Source organism: Dryobates pubescens, chromosome Z, assembly GCF_014839835.1.
Source record: "Dryobates pubescens isolate bDryPub1 chromosome Z, bDryPub1.pri, whole genome shotgun sequence".
Taxonomy (NCBI): domain Eukaryota; kingdom Metazoa; phylum Chordata; class Aves; order Piciformes; family Picidae; genus Dryobates; species Dryobates pubescens.
In genome coordinates, this window is record NC_071657.1 from 55,731,856 (window position 1) to 55,749,501 (window position 17,646).

The 17,646-nt window shown below is 42.3% G+C and overlaps 1 protein-coding gene across 1 annotated transcript in view; it reads right to left on the bottom strand.

Annotated features, from left to right (window-relative positions):
- SMARCA2 (SWI/SNF related, matrix associated, actin dependent regulator of chromatin, subfamily a, member 2) overlaps nt 1-17,646 on the bottom strand; it is a 121,273-nt gene that overhangs the window by 76,224 nt on the left and 27,403 nt on the right. The window contains 3 exon segments of the mRNA XM_054178817.1: nt 7,284-7,533; nt 11,368-11,469; nt 12,342-12,671. Coding sequence (XP_054034792.1) covers nt 7,284-7,533; nt 11,368-11,469; nt 12,342-12,671 — 682 coding nt within the window.

Here is a 17,646-nt window from a genome sequence, read left to right on the forward strand (position 1 = left end):
CTACTCACAAAAAAAAAAACCCAAAACAACCAAAAAACAACCAAAAGCCCAGAACCCACAAAAACCACAAACCACCACCATCATACACCCCCAAAATACCAAACAAATGAAAGCACCCCACCCCCAAAACCCTTAACCAAAAGCAAACACACACCCCAAAACCAGAGTCCTCACCTTCCCAAATTAAAAAAAACTAAGGTCCAGGAATGGGAATGTGTATCATCCCATCTCCCTGTATTGATTAGGACTCACAAAATTTCCTTTTTCTTTACTTTCACTAAGCACAAAATATCAGATCACATTTGGAAAGGTGTCTGCTGCTGTCTTCCTCTGATGAGGGCTTGGAAGTTCTGTCAAGGGATTATGGAAACACTTTCTACAGGAACAATTTCTGCATACAGTGATTGTTTTTCCCCTGCTCCTTCACCCCCTCATCACTCCACATAATCAGTACAGTGACATAAACTCCCATACAATTTACATGTCAGTCTCACAACTGGAAATCAGATTACTGAGGCAAAATAGCTGCACCCAATATATGAAGTCAGAACAAATCAAAATACTGTTATCTCACAAAAACTGCATGCATCGTGACTTAAGTATAATCTGAAAAGCAAGTGGAATCCCTTGACACCTTTATTCCAGAAACACCATGTTGCAAGTCACTCTCATACTTTAACCCTGGCCAGCAACTGAGCACCACATAGCACCTCACCCACTCCCTCTCATCCATGGTGAAAGGGGTGAGAATTGGAAGGGTAAAAGTAAGAAAGAAATGTATCCATTTATACAAAAACAGTTTAATAATTGGGGTTTTTAATTGTGAAGGAGAAAAAAATAACAAAGAGAAGAATATAAAACCCAAGGAAAATAAGCAATGTAAATGAAAAAAAATGCTCACCACTAACTGAACAATGCCTGTCTAGTCTCTGAGGAGCAGGCCCTGGCCAGTCTTCACCTCAGTTTTGTTGCTGAGAATGATGACACTACATGCCACTGAGTATCTTTTTAGACAGTTGAAGTCAGCTGCCCTGTGTCCCCTCCCAGCTTTTCATGTACCCCCATCCTACTTGCTGGTAGAACAGTGTGGGAAACAGAAAAAGCCTTGATGCTGTATAAGCACACTGCTCAACAAGAACTAAAGCACCCCTGTGTTATCAACACTCTCTTCAACCCCAAACCAAAATACAGCCCTGCACTGGCTACTGTGAAGAAATTTAACTCTACCCCAGACAAAACCAGCACAGTTACTGAGTAAATACAGTCTGCAGTTTTCAAGGTTTCCTAATTTAACTGGATTCCAATTTCACACGTTACCAACAACAAGGCACTATACCAATATTTTACCTTTTGGGTCTATCTATACGTTTGAAGTATGAAGTTCTAAAATATCTATGTGATAATTCTGTCTTTTCATGATAATGAGTAATTCAAATGGTTTTTAGAGTATTTTAAAGTATAATGCACTTTCATTAAAAAAGCTAGCTGCTAAGAGATCTGTATCATAAATGGAGAGAAAATAATTTCATAAAGATTTCATTAACTTCATTGGTTTCAGTATACAAATGTTTATATTGGCTTCTTCCTACTCCTTTTTTATGAAGAAAGTGATAATAAGACACTCTTCTGTCTCAAAATTGCCTACACTAAGTTTAGCATCATCCAAAGCACAGAAGTTGATAATCTGCTATTGTCTGATGTTTCAGAGTTTTAAATAATCAAAAGAGTGCCAGAAGTTCTAATCACTCTGGTAAGCAGAGCAAAACTGAATTCCAGCAGCATCTACCATTAATAAAGTCTGGATCACTACCTATGTGCTACCATGAAAAATATTGAATTAAACCCTCCTGCTATGGAATCCACATCAAGCTTCCATATCACTTATGTACCAAGAAAATTATTTAGAAACTGTATCTACAAACTGCTTCTCCACATTAGTAAATGCAACACCATTTTCTGTCACTCCTCACTTTCCTCCATTTACGCATGCTAAGACGTAATAGTTTGGTGAGGTGAAAGAGGGCTGGAAAGACAAGAAAGAGTGACAATCTGAGGTTGACTGATGCAGAAAAGGTTACATTATACTGGCCACATGATTCTTGATTCAGGTTAGTGCTAGCCTTCACACAGATCAACTGTGAGATCCTATAATAGTATGTTCTACAAGCTTTGTGAAACAGATGTTAGGAAACAGCAATAGCTCGTAATGAAAGAGGTACAGCCATTCAATCCTAAGGGAAAATGGGTAAGAGTGGCAGAACGATCATAGTAACATGCCAATAAACTACTTAAGCATTATCTGAGGCAAAGAGTAAAAGCTTTCCTAGGCCTGGATTCTGGACAGGGCACGGAATTCTAAAAAGAACTGATGTGAAAAGGAAGCTCTCTGCTCTGGTGCAGCCCTCTGATAATTACCCTTTGTTAGTTATCCATGTGGGTAATGATGAGGTTGCAGAGGGAAGTCCAAGCATGTATCAGAATGCATAGGGACACAGTCTCAAGCTGTGCCAGGGGAGGTTTAGACTCGAGGTGAGGAGAAAGTTCTTCACTGAGCGAGTAATTTGTCATTGGAATGGGCTGCCCAGGGAGGTGGTGGAGTCGCCGTCCCTGGAGGTGTTCAAGGGGAGATTGGACGTGGCACTTGGTGCCATGGTCTAGTTGTGAGGTCTGTTGGAACAGGTTGGACTTGATGATCCTTGGGGTCTCTTCCAACCTTAGTTACTGTGATACTGTGATACTGTGATTTACCAAGGGAAAATCCTGCTTGACCAAGCTGTTAGCATTCTATGCTGCCCTAACTGGATGGGTAGGTGCAGTGAATGTAGCCTGCTTTGAGATTTTTGACACTGCCTCCCTTAAGAGCCTTGTAAGCAAGCTCAGGAACAACACAGAATTAATCAGGTTGGAAAAGACCTTTGAGATTATTGAGTCCACCCTATCACCCAACACCATCTAATCAAATAAACCATGGAACTAAGTGCCCCATCCAGTCTCTTCTTAAACATCTCCAGTGATGATGAATCCAGCGCCTCCCTGGGCAGCACATTCCAATGCCCAATAACTCTTTCTCTGAAGAACTTCCTAACCTCCAGCCTAAACCTCCCCTGGTGCAGCTTGAAACTGTGACCCTCTTGTCCTGGTGCTCGTTGCCTGGGAGAAGAGACCAACCCCCACTTGGCTACAGTCTCCCTTCAGGTAGTTGCAGACAACAATAAGGTCTCCTCTGAGCCTCCTCTTCTCCAGGCTAATCAACCCCAGCTCCCTCAGTTTCTCCTCACAGGGCTTGTACTCAAAACCCCTCACCAGCTTTGTTGCCCTTCTCTGGACATATTCCTGCAACTCAACACCTTTCCTAAACTGAGGGGCCCACAACTGGACACAGGACTCGAGGTGTGGCCTAACCAGTGCTGAGTAAAAGGGCACAATGACTTCCCTGCTCCTGCTGGCCACACTATTCCTGATGCAGGCCAGGATGCCATTGGCTTTCTTGGCCACCTGGCCACACTGCTGGCTCATGCTCAGCCTACCATTGACCAGTACCCCCACATCCCTCTCTGCTTGGCTGCTATCCAGACACTCTGTCCTCAGCCTGCAGCACTGCATGGGGTTGTTGTGGCCAATGTGTAGAACCTGGCACTTGGATGTGTTAAATCTCATGCCCTTGCACTCTGCCTATCTGTCCAGTCTGTCAACGTCCCTCTGCAGAGCTCTCCCACCCTCTAACAGATCAACACCTGCCCCCAACTTGGTGTCATCTGCAAATTTACTGATGATGGACTCAATCCCCTCGTCCAGATCATCAGTAAAGATATTAAAGAGCATGGGGCCAAGCACTGATCCTTGGGGGACACCACTAGTGACTGGCTGCCAGCTGGATGTGGCACCATTCACCAATACTCTCTGGGCTTGGCCCTCCAGACAGTTCCTAACCCAGCACAGAGTGCTGCTGTCCAAGCCACAGGCTGACAGCTTGGCCAGGAGTTTGCTGTGGGGGATGGTGTCAAAGGCCTTGCGGAAATCCAGGTAGACTACATCCACAGCCTGCCCCACATCCACCAGGCAGGTCACTTGATCATAGAAGGAGATGAGGTTGGTCAGGCAGGACCTGCCCTTCCTGAATCCATGCTGGCTGGGCCTGATCCTTTGGCCATCCTGTAAGTGCTGTGTGATTGCACTCAAGATGACCTATTCCATAATCTTGCCTGGCACTGAGGTCAGGCTGACAGGTCTGGAATTCCCTGGCTCCTCCTTCCATCCTGTCTTGAGGATGGGCATCACACTGGCCAGCTTCCAGTCATCAGCTTGGCCAGCTCATCTGCCAGCTCTCTCAGCACCCTCAGATGGATCCCATCTGGTCCCATGGACTTGTGGGGATCCAAGTGGCTCAGCAGGTCTCTAACTACTTCCTCCTGTATCACAGGGGAACTACACAGCTCCCTGACTCCATCTGCCAGCTCAGGAGGCCAGTTGTCCAGAAGAAAACCTGTCCTGCTATTCAAATTTGAGGCAAAGAAGGTGTTAAGTACCTCTGCCTTTTCCTCATCTTTAGTTACAATATTCCACTCCATGTCCACTAAGGAGTGGAGGTTGTCCTTGCCCCTCCTCATGCCATTAACACATCTGTAGAAGGATTTTTTGTGGTCCTTCACAGCAGTGGCCAGTCTAAGCTCCAAATGGGCTTTTGCCTCTCTAATTTTTTTTCTACATGACCTAGCAACATTCTTAAACATTTCATGGGTAACCTCTCCTTCCTTCCAAAGATGATACACCCTCTTTTTTTCCCTTAATTCATTGCCCATCCAGGCTGGCCGTCTGCCCCGGCGGCTCATCTTCCAGCACATTGGCACAGCCTCTTCCTGTGCCTTCAAGAATTCTTTCTTGAAGTAGGTCCAGCCTGCCTGCCCCCCTTTGTATTTAAGGGCTGTTTCCCAAGGTACCTTCTGAGTTAGTTCCTTGAGTAACCTGAAGACCACCCTCCAGAAGTCCAGAGTGGAGGTTTTGTTGATGCCTCTCTTAGCTTGACTGCATGTGGCAGAGAACAGACAGTGAGATAGTTACACAATAGAGTACAAAGAGTGGTGATCAGTGGTGCCAAGTGCAGCTGGAGACCTGCAACTAGTGGAGTCCACAAGGAATCACTGCTGTGTCCAGTCCTGTTCAACATCTTTATCAATGACATTGATAAGGGGACAGACAGTGTCTGCTCAGCAAGTTTGCTGATGATACCGAGCTGGGAGGCTTGGTTGATACACCTGAAGGCTGTGCGACCATTCAGCAAGACCTGGACAGACTGGAGAGCTGAGCAGAGAGGAACCTCATGAGGTTCAACAAAGATAAGTGCAGATACACTTGGGAAGGAAAAATAAACTACACCTGTACATGTTAGGAGGTGATTTGCTTGAGAGCAGCCCTTTGGTGAAGGACCTGGGAGTCCTGGTGGACAACTTGTCCATGGGACAGCAATGTGCCCTTGTAGCCAAGAAGGCCAACAGTAATCCTGGGTTGCATTAAGAACAGCGTATCCAGCAGATCAAGGGAGATTCTCCTTCCCTTCGACTCTGCCCTGGTGAGGTCACACCTGAAATATTGCATCCAGTTCTGGGCTCCCCAGTTCAAAAGGGACAGGGATTAAACTACCTGAAGGGAGGTTGTAGACAGACAGATGTTGGTCTCTTCTCCCAGGCAGCCAGTACCAGAACAAGAGGACACAGTCTCAGGCTGCACCAGGGGAGGTTCAGGCTAGATGTTAGGAAGAAGTTCTATACAGAGAGTGATTGCCCATTGGAATGGGCTGCCTGGGGAGGTGGTGGAGTCGCCATCGTTGGAGGTTTTCAGGAGAAGACTTGATGGGGTGCTTGGTGCCATGGGTTAGTTGTTCAGGTGGTGTTGGATTGGTTGATGGGTTGGACGCAATGATCTTGAAGGTCTCTTCCAACCTGGTTTATTCTATGTATTCTATGTATTCTATGTATTCTATTTCAGAGAGTCCAACCGAAGGCTACAAGGATGGTAAGGGACTGGAGTATGTGCCTTGCGGGGAAAATCTGAGAGAACTGAGGCTTTTTAGTCTGGAGAGGAGAAGACTGAAAGGGGATCTAATCAATGCATATAAGTATCTGAAGGCTGGGGTGCCTCTTCTCACTTCCAGCCTGTGATAGGACAAGGAGCAATGAATGTAAACTACAGCACAGGAAGTTCCACTTCAACATGAAGAAGAACTTTATTGTAAGGGTCACAGAGCATTGGAACAGGCTCCCCAGAGAGGCTGTGGAGTCTCCTTCTCTGGAGACTTTCAAGACCTATCTGGATTCATTCCTGTGCAACCTACACTAAATTATAGGTCCTGCTTGGGCAGAGGGTTGGACTCGAAGATCTCCAGAGGTCCCTTCCAAGCCCTAATGTCCTGTGATCCTGTGACTTCAATCTATTACCTTTATAAAGCAAAAGTCATTAAACCAGTGTACAGTGAGACCACCATTCATTAGCTACCTCCCTCTACAAACTCATTGTCACAGTAACTGGAAGATGCATCATCAGTCCAAAGCAAGCAAATACCCTAAACACAATTTCTTTCTGATAATGATCAGGAATATATTTTAGGTCAGGATCCTTGTGTCTGGCAGATTATCAAGGTCAACCATTTAACAGATTTGTTGATGGCAAGAAGGAAGAATTCTCTTTCCAACTCTGCAAAATGTTACTCTACTGTGCAGTTAATATAAATCACCATCTAATTAAGGCACTTAGAAGGCAACTTTAAGGTTTCCAGAGTACATATCTATTTTTTTTTCCATCTTGCCTATGACATCCTTAATATTCTCTCTATTCTTCAACAGTCCAGGCAACTCCATCATCACTAAGATTTGGTTTTGCAGTGATTCATCAGCCTTTTGACCTCCGCTGTTCTCTTCTAACTTCCCTTTTGTTGATAATTCTGAACACTTTCTGCATTGAACTAGTTTTTCTGTAGACTGCAAGTATTTTGATTTCCTAAATTTCAGTCTTTGCAGCATCCAAGTAACAGTAACCCAGGAGAGTCCTTGAGCACGTATTAAATTAACTTACCTGCTTTGCTGTGATACTGCCAGGATGCTGTACCAGTGAATAACTACAGGCAGAATTAAAAGATTGTTTGGTTTCGTGTTCCTGTACTTCTCTTTGCCACAGTATCTCTCTGGAAACTCAGTTTATGCTATTGCCACTACAGCAGCTGACTGCAAAGAGTTTCAGTTGAGAAAGCGAAACCCAGCAATCTGCATATGCATTTAAATCTTGTTGTTTACCTATATTCACGTTCTTGGAGTATTTCAACAGGATCCAATCCTTGTGGCTTCTGGATAGGGCTGATGCGATTCTGCTTTTGCTGCAGCTGAACAACAGGTGTAGGTTGTCCAGGTGGTGGCTGTGGTAGAGAAGGTCCAGGGATGGCAGCAGCAGGCTGGACAGCAGCAGGGGCAGGAGAAGGCCTCCCACTAGGGGGTGGTGCAGGAAGCTTTTGCTGTGCATTGGAGACACTCAGATCTGGTGCTTGACCTGAAACATAAGAAGTACTTATTTGTAATGAGAAGTATGGAACAGAGGAAAAAAACCAAGATAGATTTTGAAGACAGAATGTGAACCCAAGGTAAACATTCAAAATCACCTGGAAAGGCACAGTGAGACAGACTACACTCCATATTTAAAAAAAAAATGCAAGTGTACCATACATTGTGAAAAGTGATCCAGAGGAAAACAAAACATCTGGAACTTTATGATGAAAGTCATTTCTGTTCCCATTCCTGCCAGCTTTTAAATATAGTGTTAGAAGTCAGGGGTAGAGCCAATTCTGTGCAGGTGTAGGACCTAATTTGCCTCTTGTTCACCATTCTTAAACAACTTAGAAGAAGGTATCTATAATCATAATGTGACAACAAGCACAAAGATGTCTGCTTTTAGAGCTCTATCAGAACTAGATTGCTGTATTAAAATTTCTACAACTCTACTTAGAGGTACCTGTGATACATAAACAGCCTTTGGTTTGTCACGATCACCTGTTAGAACAGAGTAGAATTAACCAGATTGGAAAAGACCTTCCAGATCATCAAGTCCAACCTATCACCCAACACCATCTCATCAACTATACCAGGGCACCAAGTGCCCCATCCAGTCTCTTCTTAAACACCTCCAGCAATGGTCACTCTAACACCTGCAAGATGCCATTGGCCCTGCAGAACTGGCAGCCAGCAACTAGTGGTGTCCCCTAGGGATCAGTGTTTGGCCCCATGCTCTTTAGTATCTTTACTGATGATCTGGACGAGGGGATTGAGTCCATCATCAGTAAATTTGCAGACAACACCAAGTTGGGGGCAGGTGTTGATCTGTTAGAGGGTAGGAGAGCTCTGCAGAGGGACCTTGACAGACTGGACAGATGGGAAGAGTACAAGGGCATGAGATTTAACACATCCAAGTGCCAGGTTCTACACATTGGCCACGACAATCCCATGCAGTGCTACAGGCTGAGGACAGAGTGTCTGGAGAGCAGCCAGGCAGAGAGGGATGTGGGGGTACTGGTCAATGGTAGGCTGAGCATGAGCCAGCAGTGTGGCCAGGTGGCCAAGAAAGCCAATGGCATCCTGGCCTGCATCAGGAATAGTGTGGCCAGCAGGAGCAGGGAGGTCATTCTGTCCCTGTACTCAGAACTGGTTAGGCCACACCTCGAGTCCTGTGTCCAGTTGTGGGCCCCTCAGTTTAGGAAAGGTGTTGAGTTGCTGGAATGTGTCCAGAGAAAGGCAACAAAGCTGGTGAGGGGTTTGGAGCACAAGCCCTGTGAGGAGAAGCAGAGAGAGCTGAGGTTGCTTTGCCTGGAGAAGAGGAGGCTCAGAGGAGACCTGAAGGAAGGTTGTAGCCAGGTGGGGGCTGGTCTCTTCTCCCAGGCAACCAGCACCAGAACAAGAAGATACAGTCTCAAGCTGCACCAGGGGAGGTTTGTGTTGGATGTTAGGAAGAAATTCTTTACAGAAAGAGTGATTGGCCATTGGAATGGACTGCCTGGGGATATGCTGAAGTCACCATCACTGGAGGTGTTTAAGAAGAGACTGGATGGGGCACTTAGTTCCATGGTTTATTTGATTAGATGGTGTTGGGTGATAGGGTGGACTCGATAATCTCAAAGGTCTTTTCCAACCTGGTTAATTCTGTACTAAACATCAGTGAACTACAAAGTGTATCTGCAAACTTGTAATCAACGTTAAATCAAACCCAACATCCTGAAATCTTGGTACAGAGATTTCTTCTGGGATCACCATTTCTCATTCACACATCTGCATCAGACTCCAGAAAAGAAACTTGAGCACAAGTCATTATATTTCTATTTAACAAAATAGCTGCCTTTCATCTGTAAAAGATAAGGACAGAAAACAAGCCCACCAAAAGCCTCTTTGCAGTCTCAGTTTTCAGAAAAACATGCAAACTGAACTGCGAAACAAACCCTACCACAAACAACTGTTTAACAAATGAAAAACATATTTAGAAATAAGAACAACCTTTAGAAATATATCAAAGAAATATATCATTGGAGGTGTTTAGGAGGAGACTTGATAGGGTGCTTGGTTGCATGGTTTAGTTGATTAGGTGGGTTGGATAACAGATTAATGGTCTCTTCCAACCTGGTCTGGTCTGGTCTGGTCTGGTCTGGTCTGGTCTATTCTATTCTATTCTATTCTATTCTATTCCATTCCATTCCATTCCATTCCATTCCATTCCATTCCACTCTACTCTACTCTACTCTATTCTATTCTATTCTATTCAAACAAAATCTCTACACACAGTAAGAAAAGACATTTCTTTCTTACTAAGACAACGGTAATGGAAAAAGGCAAACAGCAAGCAGCTTGTAGTTGAAGAGGACAGACAAATTATTGTGACATAATGGATTATTTATACAAAACTATCCATCTAGCAGTTCTGTATACCTGCCAGCATTTTTTTTGTAGCAGCATTTGAGCAAGAAGGCACAATGCCTGGGAAACTCATGCAACCCCTCAGGAAATACTGTTACCCCATTTTATTATCCTACTCAAACTGTAAGTATTCCTTTAGACTACTCCAAGAAAAGCAAGTCTACATCTGACTATATGTGATTTTCTTTTTATGTTGCCCTAACTAGCTGACCGACAATAAAAGTTTTTATGACATCAACTATTACAGAGTCATCACTGTCCCCAGATTTAGCCACAAGCAATACTATAGCACAACACATCTACTGTATGTATTTTCAGATCTCTAAAACAACCCAAAATTTCCAACAATACAGATTTCTATTTATTTTCAGTACAATTATAGAATCATAGAATTGTTAGTGTTGGAAGGGCCTCAAGAATCATCTAGTTCCAACGCCCCTGCCATGGGCAGGGGCACCTCACACTAGATCAGGTTGCTCAGAGACACATCCAGCCTGGCCTTAAAAACCTCCAGGGATGGGGCTTCTACCACCTCCCTGGGCAACCTCTTCCAGTGCCTCACCACTCTCATCATGAAGAATCTCTTCCTAACATCCAATGTGAATTTACCCATTTCTATTTTTGTTCCATTCCTCCTAGTCCTATCATTACCTGACACCCTAAAAGTCCCTCCCCAGCTTTCTTGTAGGCCCCCTTAAGATACTGGAAGGCCACAATAAGGTCTCGTTGGAGCCTTCTCTTCTGCAGACTGAATAGCCCCAACTCTCTCAACCTGTCTTCACATGAAAGGTGCTCCAGACCTCTGATCTTCCTTGTGGCCTTTCCCTGGACATGTTCCAGCACCTCCAGATCCTTCTTGTAATAGGGAATTCAGAACTGGATGCAATACTCCAGGTGAGGTCTCACCAGAGCAGAACAGAAGGGCAGAATCACCTTCCTCAACCTGGTGGCTACACGTCTTCCACTCTGCTTTCAAACAATAAAACTGGCTTTGGTTCAAACCCTGATTATCACACGGGATAAAAAGTTACACTGTTCATTAGATCTCAAAGACTACACTGAACTTTCAAAGCAACCCAATGGAAGACAAGCATGTTGCAACTAATCATATTCAGAACATAACTCACTAAGTTGATTTTATGAGTATCCCTCAAGCAGCTTACATATTTTATTCTAATTGTAAAAATGTGCTTCATGTTCAGGCTGCCTAACAACTGCAGTAATTTCATGTGGTCAAGACATTTATAGATGAGAACATGATTAGACTCTCCTTGATTCAAGTCCTAGCTACAGTAAAGTTTATGCTATTTTTCTGCAAGGTGTTTTACCTTCCCTTTCGTTTTTCCCCTGAATTTTTTCCCCATATTCTACTCTCTATTCAACCAGAACTCTGCATATGACATAAAATTAGCATTATACTCTGCTGTACCTTCAGTCCAAGTTTTAGTGGTAATGGCAGCTGCATGCCCAGGCATCCCGGGAGTAGGCCCTGGTCCAGTTGCAGAACCACTCATTGTATGTAATCCAATACCTGCAATTTGATAGAGGAAAGAAACTTATTAGTATACAAACCATTACCAATTGTTCACAAATCATTTTGCTCCCTAGTGTGCTAGTCTATTCAAGCTACTAATATTTTCTTCATTAATTAAGGATTTAAATAGATTTCATTTTGAAAAGGTGTATGTAATAAAGCATACTAAAATCATGTATTCAACACCAAAACCCATCACTTGGTAGCAACACCATATCCACCAAAAAGAAGTGACTGGTAAATTTATCACTAAAAAGAAAACAGTATTATCTTAACTCTCAATTCTAATGCAAACTCAGCACCGAAGTGTTAAGAAACTAACAGGTGTAGGACATTTCAGGTAACACAGTTTTTAGGACCAAAATGTGCTTGCTTACTGCACTGTAACTTCTATTAGCATTATGGAAATAAATAAAAAAATAAACCCAACAGTTTTTTCTCCTTACATTTTTCACTTAGCAGAACACTACACATTGTTTTACTTTCAACAACCTAAATAATTATTCAAGTTTCTCCAGACTTTTTTAATCTACTTTTCTGCATAGCAACAGGAGACCAAAAATTCAATCTAAAAAACCCAGTAAACTTGCAATCAGTCAAGTAATATTAACATTCAAAAAATGTCAAACATAATCAGGCTGTACACAGTACTGCATAGTGAAATCACTTTCATTTCAGTTTTGACAATATTCTATTAATAATAGATGTGTTTCTTGCACTCACTCAAGCTTAAAACCAAAGGCTGCTGTTCACTTAGCTGCCAGAATACAGTCCCACATTACAGTCCTCACAGTACCCATTTCTTAATTTTCCATAAGCAGAACTTCAAGAATTACCTGGACAATGACACAAAGCCTATATTCACTCACCAGACTGTCTGTTGAAGGCACTGGGAGGCTGCTGCTGTTGAACACCAGGCAGAGTCCTCTTGCCCTGAACAGCAAGCTGGAGGCTTTCTGGTAAAGGCTGACCTCTAGCTAACATTTTGTATGCTAGAATCTGAGCCCGCAGCTGGTGCAGCTGTACAGAGCTGAAAGGGGAAGGACCTCTGTTAGGCTGATTCATGACTTGCGGGTCTCCTGGTATAATGGGTCCTGGCTGGCTGGGAGTCATCTGGGGTGGAGTTGGACCTCCTCCAGACATTGGACTGGACACATGCTCTGGGGCTCCTAGTGGAGATGGATGTGGAGACATATAACCTAGAACAGTAAGAGAATCACAAACTTAACCTTTTTGGTTAGCTAAAGACAAATGCCAGCAAATTTATTCAGTAAGAGTACATCTTTCTCATGTCATGATAGCTATAGAGTTTTCTGTAAGAACAATAGTGCAATCTGAAGTTTTCTGGGATATCAAACTAGCCTCATGATCTATTATTTGAGGTGGTCTATGATTATATAGTCAACTAAGTCCTAAAAATAAAAATTTCCCTCACACTTGCAGTGAGAGAAACTAAAATATACAACACAATACAAAAGCATCAGGATGTGGTACTCTTATGTTGGACAAGTCTAACGCAGTAAAGTCTGATGATTTTGCAGCTTAATATTTTAAGATTATTTTGATGCACACACATCAAGGAATACTTATTCACTAGTACAAGTTCTCTTTGCCAAAACTCATCAAGATACAGAAATAGAAACAGATGGTATTCAATTTCCATAAAATTGCTCTTTAATTTATACAGATTAAAGGTTTGAGCCAGACAAAGAATGTTCAATACCATTTACCATCTGGGTGCTCAAGAACTTGGAACATCAACTGCAAGCACAAAAATAACTTTGTGAAGAATCTGCTGAAGACTGTGTTACTCTATAAAGCTCCAGGACAGCAAGCACAGTTCTGAAGTGAAAAACATTTGTGTCCTACTATAGCACCTGTGAATACAGTAGTTTTAAGGTCAAATTTTAATTATACTTAACATCTACTTCCTTGACCTTCACAATGTATGCATGAAAAGAGATGACAGATTTTTGGTGAAATTGAGAAGAACATTAGCATGTCAGAGTGATCCTTCAGATAAGGCATTGAAAACAGCTGGGTTTTAAAGATGTCCACCAAGAGTGAAAAAGAGGTAATGATATTCACCCACTTCACTTTGGTATTCTGCAGCACAAGTAGCACTCTTGTCAATTTGAAAAGCCTAAAAAAACTTGAGAAAAAAACCCCAACAAAATCAAAACCAAGAGAAATCTTCTGGCTCAGTTCCATATTCTTTTACAAGCTATGGATCACTGAATTTCAACATTTATGTCACAGTTCATGGTTCTGTGACACTCCTCCTCCATTCTTCCTGACACTTCAAAGCAAAACTACACCACTTTCACCTATACATAATCAAGATCACAGTAGCAAGTAATTCAGCCCTCTTTGGCCCTTCAGTAAGAGCAACACAGGCAAAATCTAGAGTCTTGTCTGAAATGACAGCAGTTGTAAGTCACTAGAACTCATAAAGGTGGATAGTGCTAAAGAACTACAAGTCTGTCCATGATGAGACCTGGGGATGAAAGTATTCTGCAAAAAGTAAAGACTGCAAATATCTGAGATAAAGGACAAGGAAGACATGGCTTCAGCTTTTACAGAAAAGGAAAATGAGGTTGAAGAACAGTGGGAAATAATACTTTTGTGGTAGCAAAAGACAAAGTAAGACACAAACAAACAGGCTGAGTGTAATCTTATGACTAAAGAAGATGATGAAAGAAGGAAGAAACAAGATCTTAGTAAGAATAAGAAAAATTAAGTGCTTCAGGAGAAAATCAGGGAAATTAGTTATGGAGTTTAATAAAAAGGGAGAGACCTTAAAATATTAAAATCACTGGATTTATTTCCTAGGTCAATAAAAAAATTGTTTATACATCCACTGGTGGTGGTAAGAGCAAATCAGTTTACTCCAGTTCCTTCCACTAAGCTGTGCATCAATTTTATTTTGATTTTTGGTGTGTTTTATTTAAGAGGGGAAGCTACAAACTCCTCATGCTGAACATACTGCTTTAGAAGAACATCCATTACACCGCAACAAAAACCAAAATACACAACTGCATTCTTGTTTTATACTATAAAATGGATTATGTTCATCCATTACTATTACATTTCTAGAACTCAGAATTCACTTTAAATAGCACCTACTTCAAATTAATTGTTTTCAAAACTGCCTTTCAGTGGAAGGTTTCTTTCCTCCTTCCCCTCTCCCTCACTAATTATGTATTCCTTAAATCACTCATAGATTTCAGACCCAGGATCTTGAAATCCATCTGCATTACAGAAGTCTAAAACTGTGGCATAAGATCTTGAGCACTCATTTTCAGTTCTGACAGATCCAGCTGCAAGTCTATGACTATGTTTTGCAGGAAGGAGTTTTCAGAGGCAGGTCTATTTAGCTTTCTAGATACATATTACTTACAGTTTTTCTCTCCCACAGAGTCCTGTACATTAGGGATTCCTGGCAACAGGAAACTAGGCTTGATAAGAGGAAGAACGAAAACAAAATCCCAATAGAGTAACAAAAGCCTCCCAGACTTCTTGTAAAGGCTCTAAAATGTGGCATTTATCAAACATACCTTTTGCGATGCTATATGGAGCCTTCAGAAGATTTAGCAGTCACAAGACTCTCAATACAGTCTCTATACAAACTGCTTTTCTCCTGGTTTATTACACATATTCTAATACAGGTATGTATGCACACATGGGCTCTGAACAAGGACACGTGAGGACTCATACCCATTGAAATTAACTAGCATACATCAGGAAAAAAAATTAAAAGACACAGCCTATAGGAATTTTAATACACTGACAAAGACAAACACCTTTTCAAACTTTGCAAACATGCTTTCATCTTCAAAAGCATGTTTTTCTGTGGCACACATGAATTTCCATTATAAACATGCAGCATTTTTTTTCATACCTAGCTTATTAATTGTTACTTGTCAAATGCCCCTTCCTATAGATTTTCCAGAGAAAAAGTTCATTTTCCTTCTTGTGGCAGTTTTAGGCCATGCCTTTAAAAGTTAGCTGCAGATTTTGAGCAGCAAAGTAGAAATATACAAACAATTCACAATTGGGTGTAAAAAGGAAAACCAAAGATTATTCTAAACTAATTTCACTGGCCAGAATGTGCAAGAGGTACCCTAACAATCTTACACATTTCACTTCATTCTTTCTTTTCTTTTCTGGTCTAGCTGTTCTGCTGGGGAGGGTAACACTTGGAGCAGCTTCACTGGTTGTTTCAAGCAGGGGGGTTTTCCACGCTATTTTCTGATTGTAAATACCTGTATCATATTGTAAATACTGTATATTTTGTATATATTCATTGCATTCCATTGTAGAGTGTAGGTTTTGCTTGGTAAATACAGCTTCCATTTGCTTTCAATTGAGCTGGTCATGCTTAGTTAATGTGAATGGGAAATTTTAACCCACCACACTTCTGCATAAACTGATTTAACCTTCAGAATGCAAACTGGAAAACACACTGCATGCTAAAGTTGCAGAACACTCACAACAGAAGAGATTTATATCCTGGCAAAGACAACAGATAACCTTTAGTTCTGAAAAATAAACAGAGTAGAAAACACCCAACCCCAAGAAAGGGAGGCCAAACAGCTAAATCCATCATTTCAACCTGTGGTTACCTCCAAGGCTTTAACAGGTTTTTCTGAGTCTTGTGTAGGTGAATTCTGAAAATCTCCAATAATAGTGATTTTTATTCCCCTTAACTCCCATCAGAATTTCACTTACATAACCTGTGACAACTCTTGAACCTTTGCTATGCACCTGTAAAGACAGTCTAGTTCTGTCTTCTCCATAAACCTTCAAAGGGTTGTAGAAGAAGCTGCACCAGTGATCTTTTTCAAGCTTTCAGCAGCTACAAAGCGCTGCTTTCTTAACTGTATCCATAATCAGCAATGCTCATTTCATCCCTCTTTGGAATCAACTTGTTTACAGAAATGTATCACAAAATGTCATCAACAGTGTCTCTTATTCTCTACAGTACTGACACTAGAACAAATACTTTAACACTTTAAACACATGTACTTTCTGCAGTGCAGACTATATTAAAAGCTTCTGCTCTAATTGTTTTAGTTTTAGTTAACAGAAGCAAAGAACATCTTCCTCATCTGTTTTAAAGCTGAAGAACCAGAGAACTAGAAGTTGAGATACCTCCTTTCTCCACTCTTAATGCTTTATCCAATTTGGCAGCAAGAATGAAAAAGAGTAACTGTTGAGGAAAAAGACACTAATTCAGAATATTTTTCCCCACAAATTAATGTCAGACTTCTGAAAACCATCCTATTGCAGAATGGCTGCAATAAAAATATTGATCTGAGCTACTAACAAATTAATTCTGCTCCCATTGAGCACAAAAATTGGAATCTAGAGTCTAAGTAATGAAGTTCCATACCTTATTTTAGTAATTATTGTTTAAAAAATGCAAATGGCCACAACAGTCCACCTAACTTATCTAAAACAGACCAAAGACTCTTACCCCTTAAACAGATAGAGAAAGGCATCCAGTGTTGACTTACAATAATGTGACACAAAACCTACCAGAAATACTTGGGTAATCCTTACCCCAGTGGGTAATCATCTTCATTAAGTAAGATGCTGGTATTTTATACAGTCTGAAATTACCTAATTTAAAATCGCAGTTACTAAGATGCACTGCTGTTTCGTTTTGTTGATTGGCCTTTTTTTAATGCTCGTTTTATGGTAAAGGATTCACCAGGGGGCTCCCTGAGCTAGGGGCACCCGAGAGAGAGAGCGGATAGCTGAGAGCCGAGACCCGACAGGAGCCGGCGGTTCCCGTCTGCCAGGCTGATGTCGTTGGGAGCGTTGCCGGGGCAACGGCGGGAGATTTAAACGCGGCGAAACCGGAAGCACCACTTACGCAGCGAAAAAGGCAGCAGCGGCCAGGCTGGGTTCAGCAGCCGAACGCTGGTGCCCTCCGGGTGGTCAGGGGCTCTGTGAAGCCAGGAGGGACACCTGAGGGTGAGCAGACCCGGCAGCAGCCCCCCAGCGAGCGCGAGCCACAGGCGGCTTGCGGCAGCTGGCGGGCAGAGAGGGCCCGAGCCCTGGCTTGTGGGTGCACAGCGCACGGAAGAGCCCTGGGGCTTTCTACCGAAATGGTAGGCACCCGCCTTAGGGCTAAATCCAGTGTTGCTACAGCGAAAGCTTATTCTT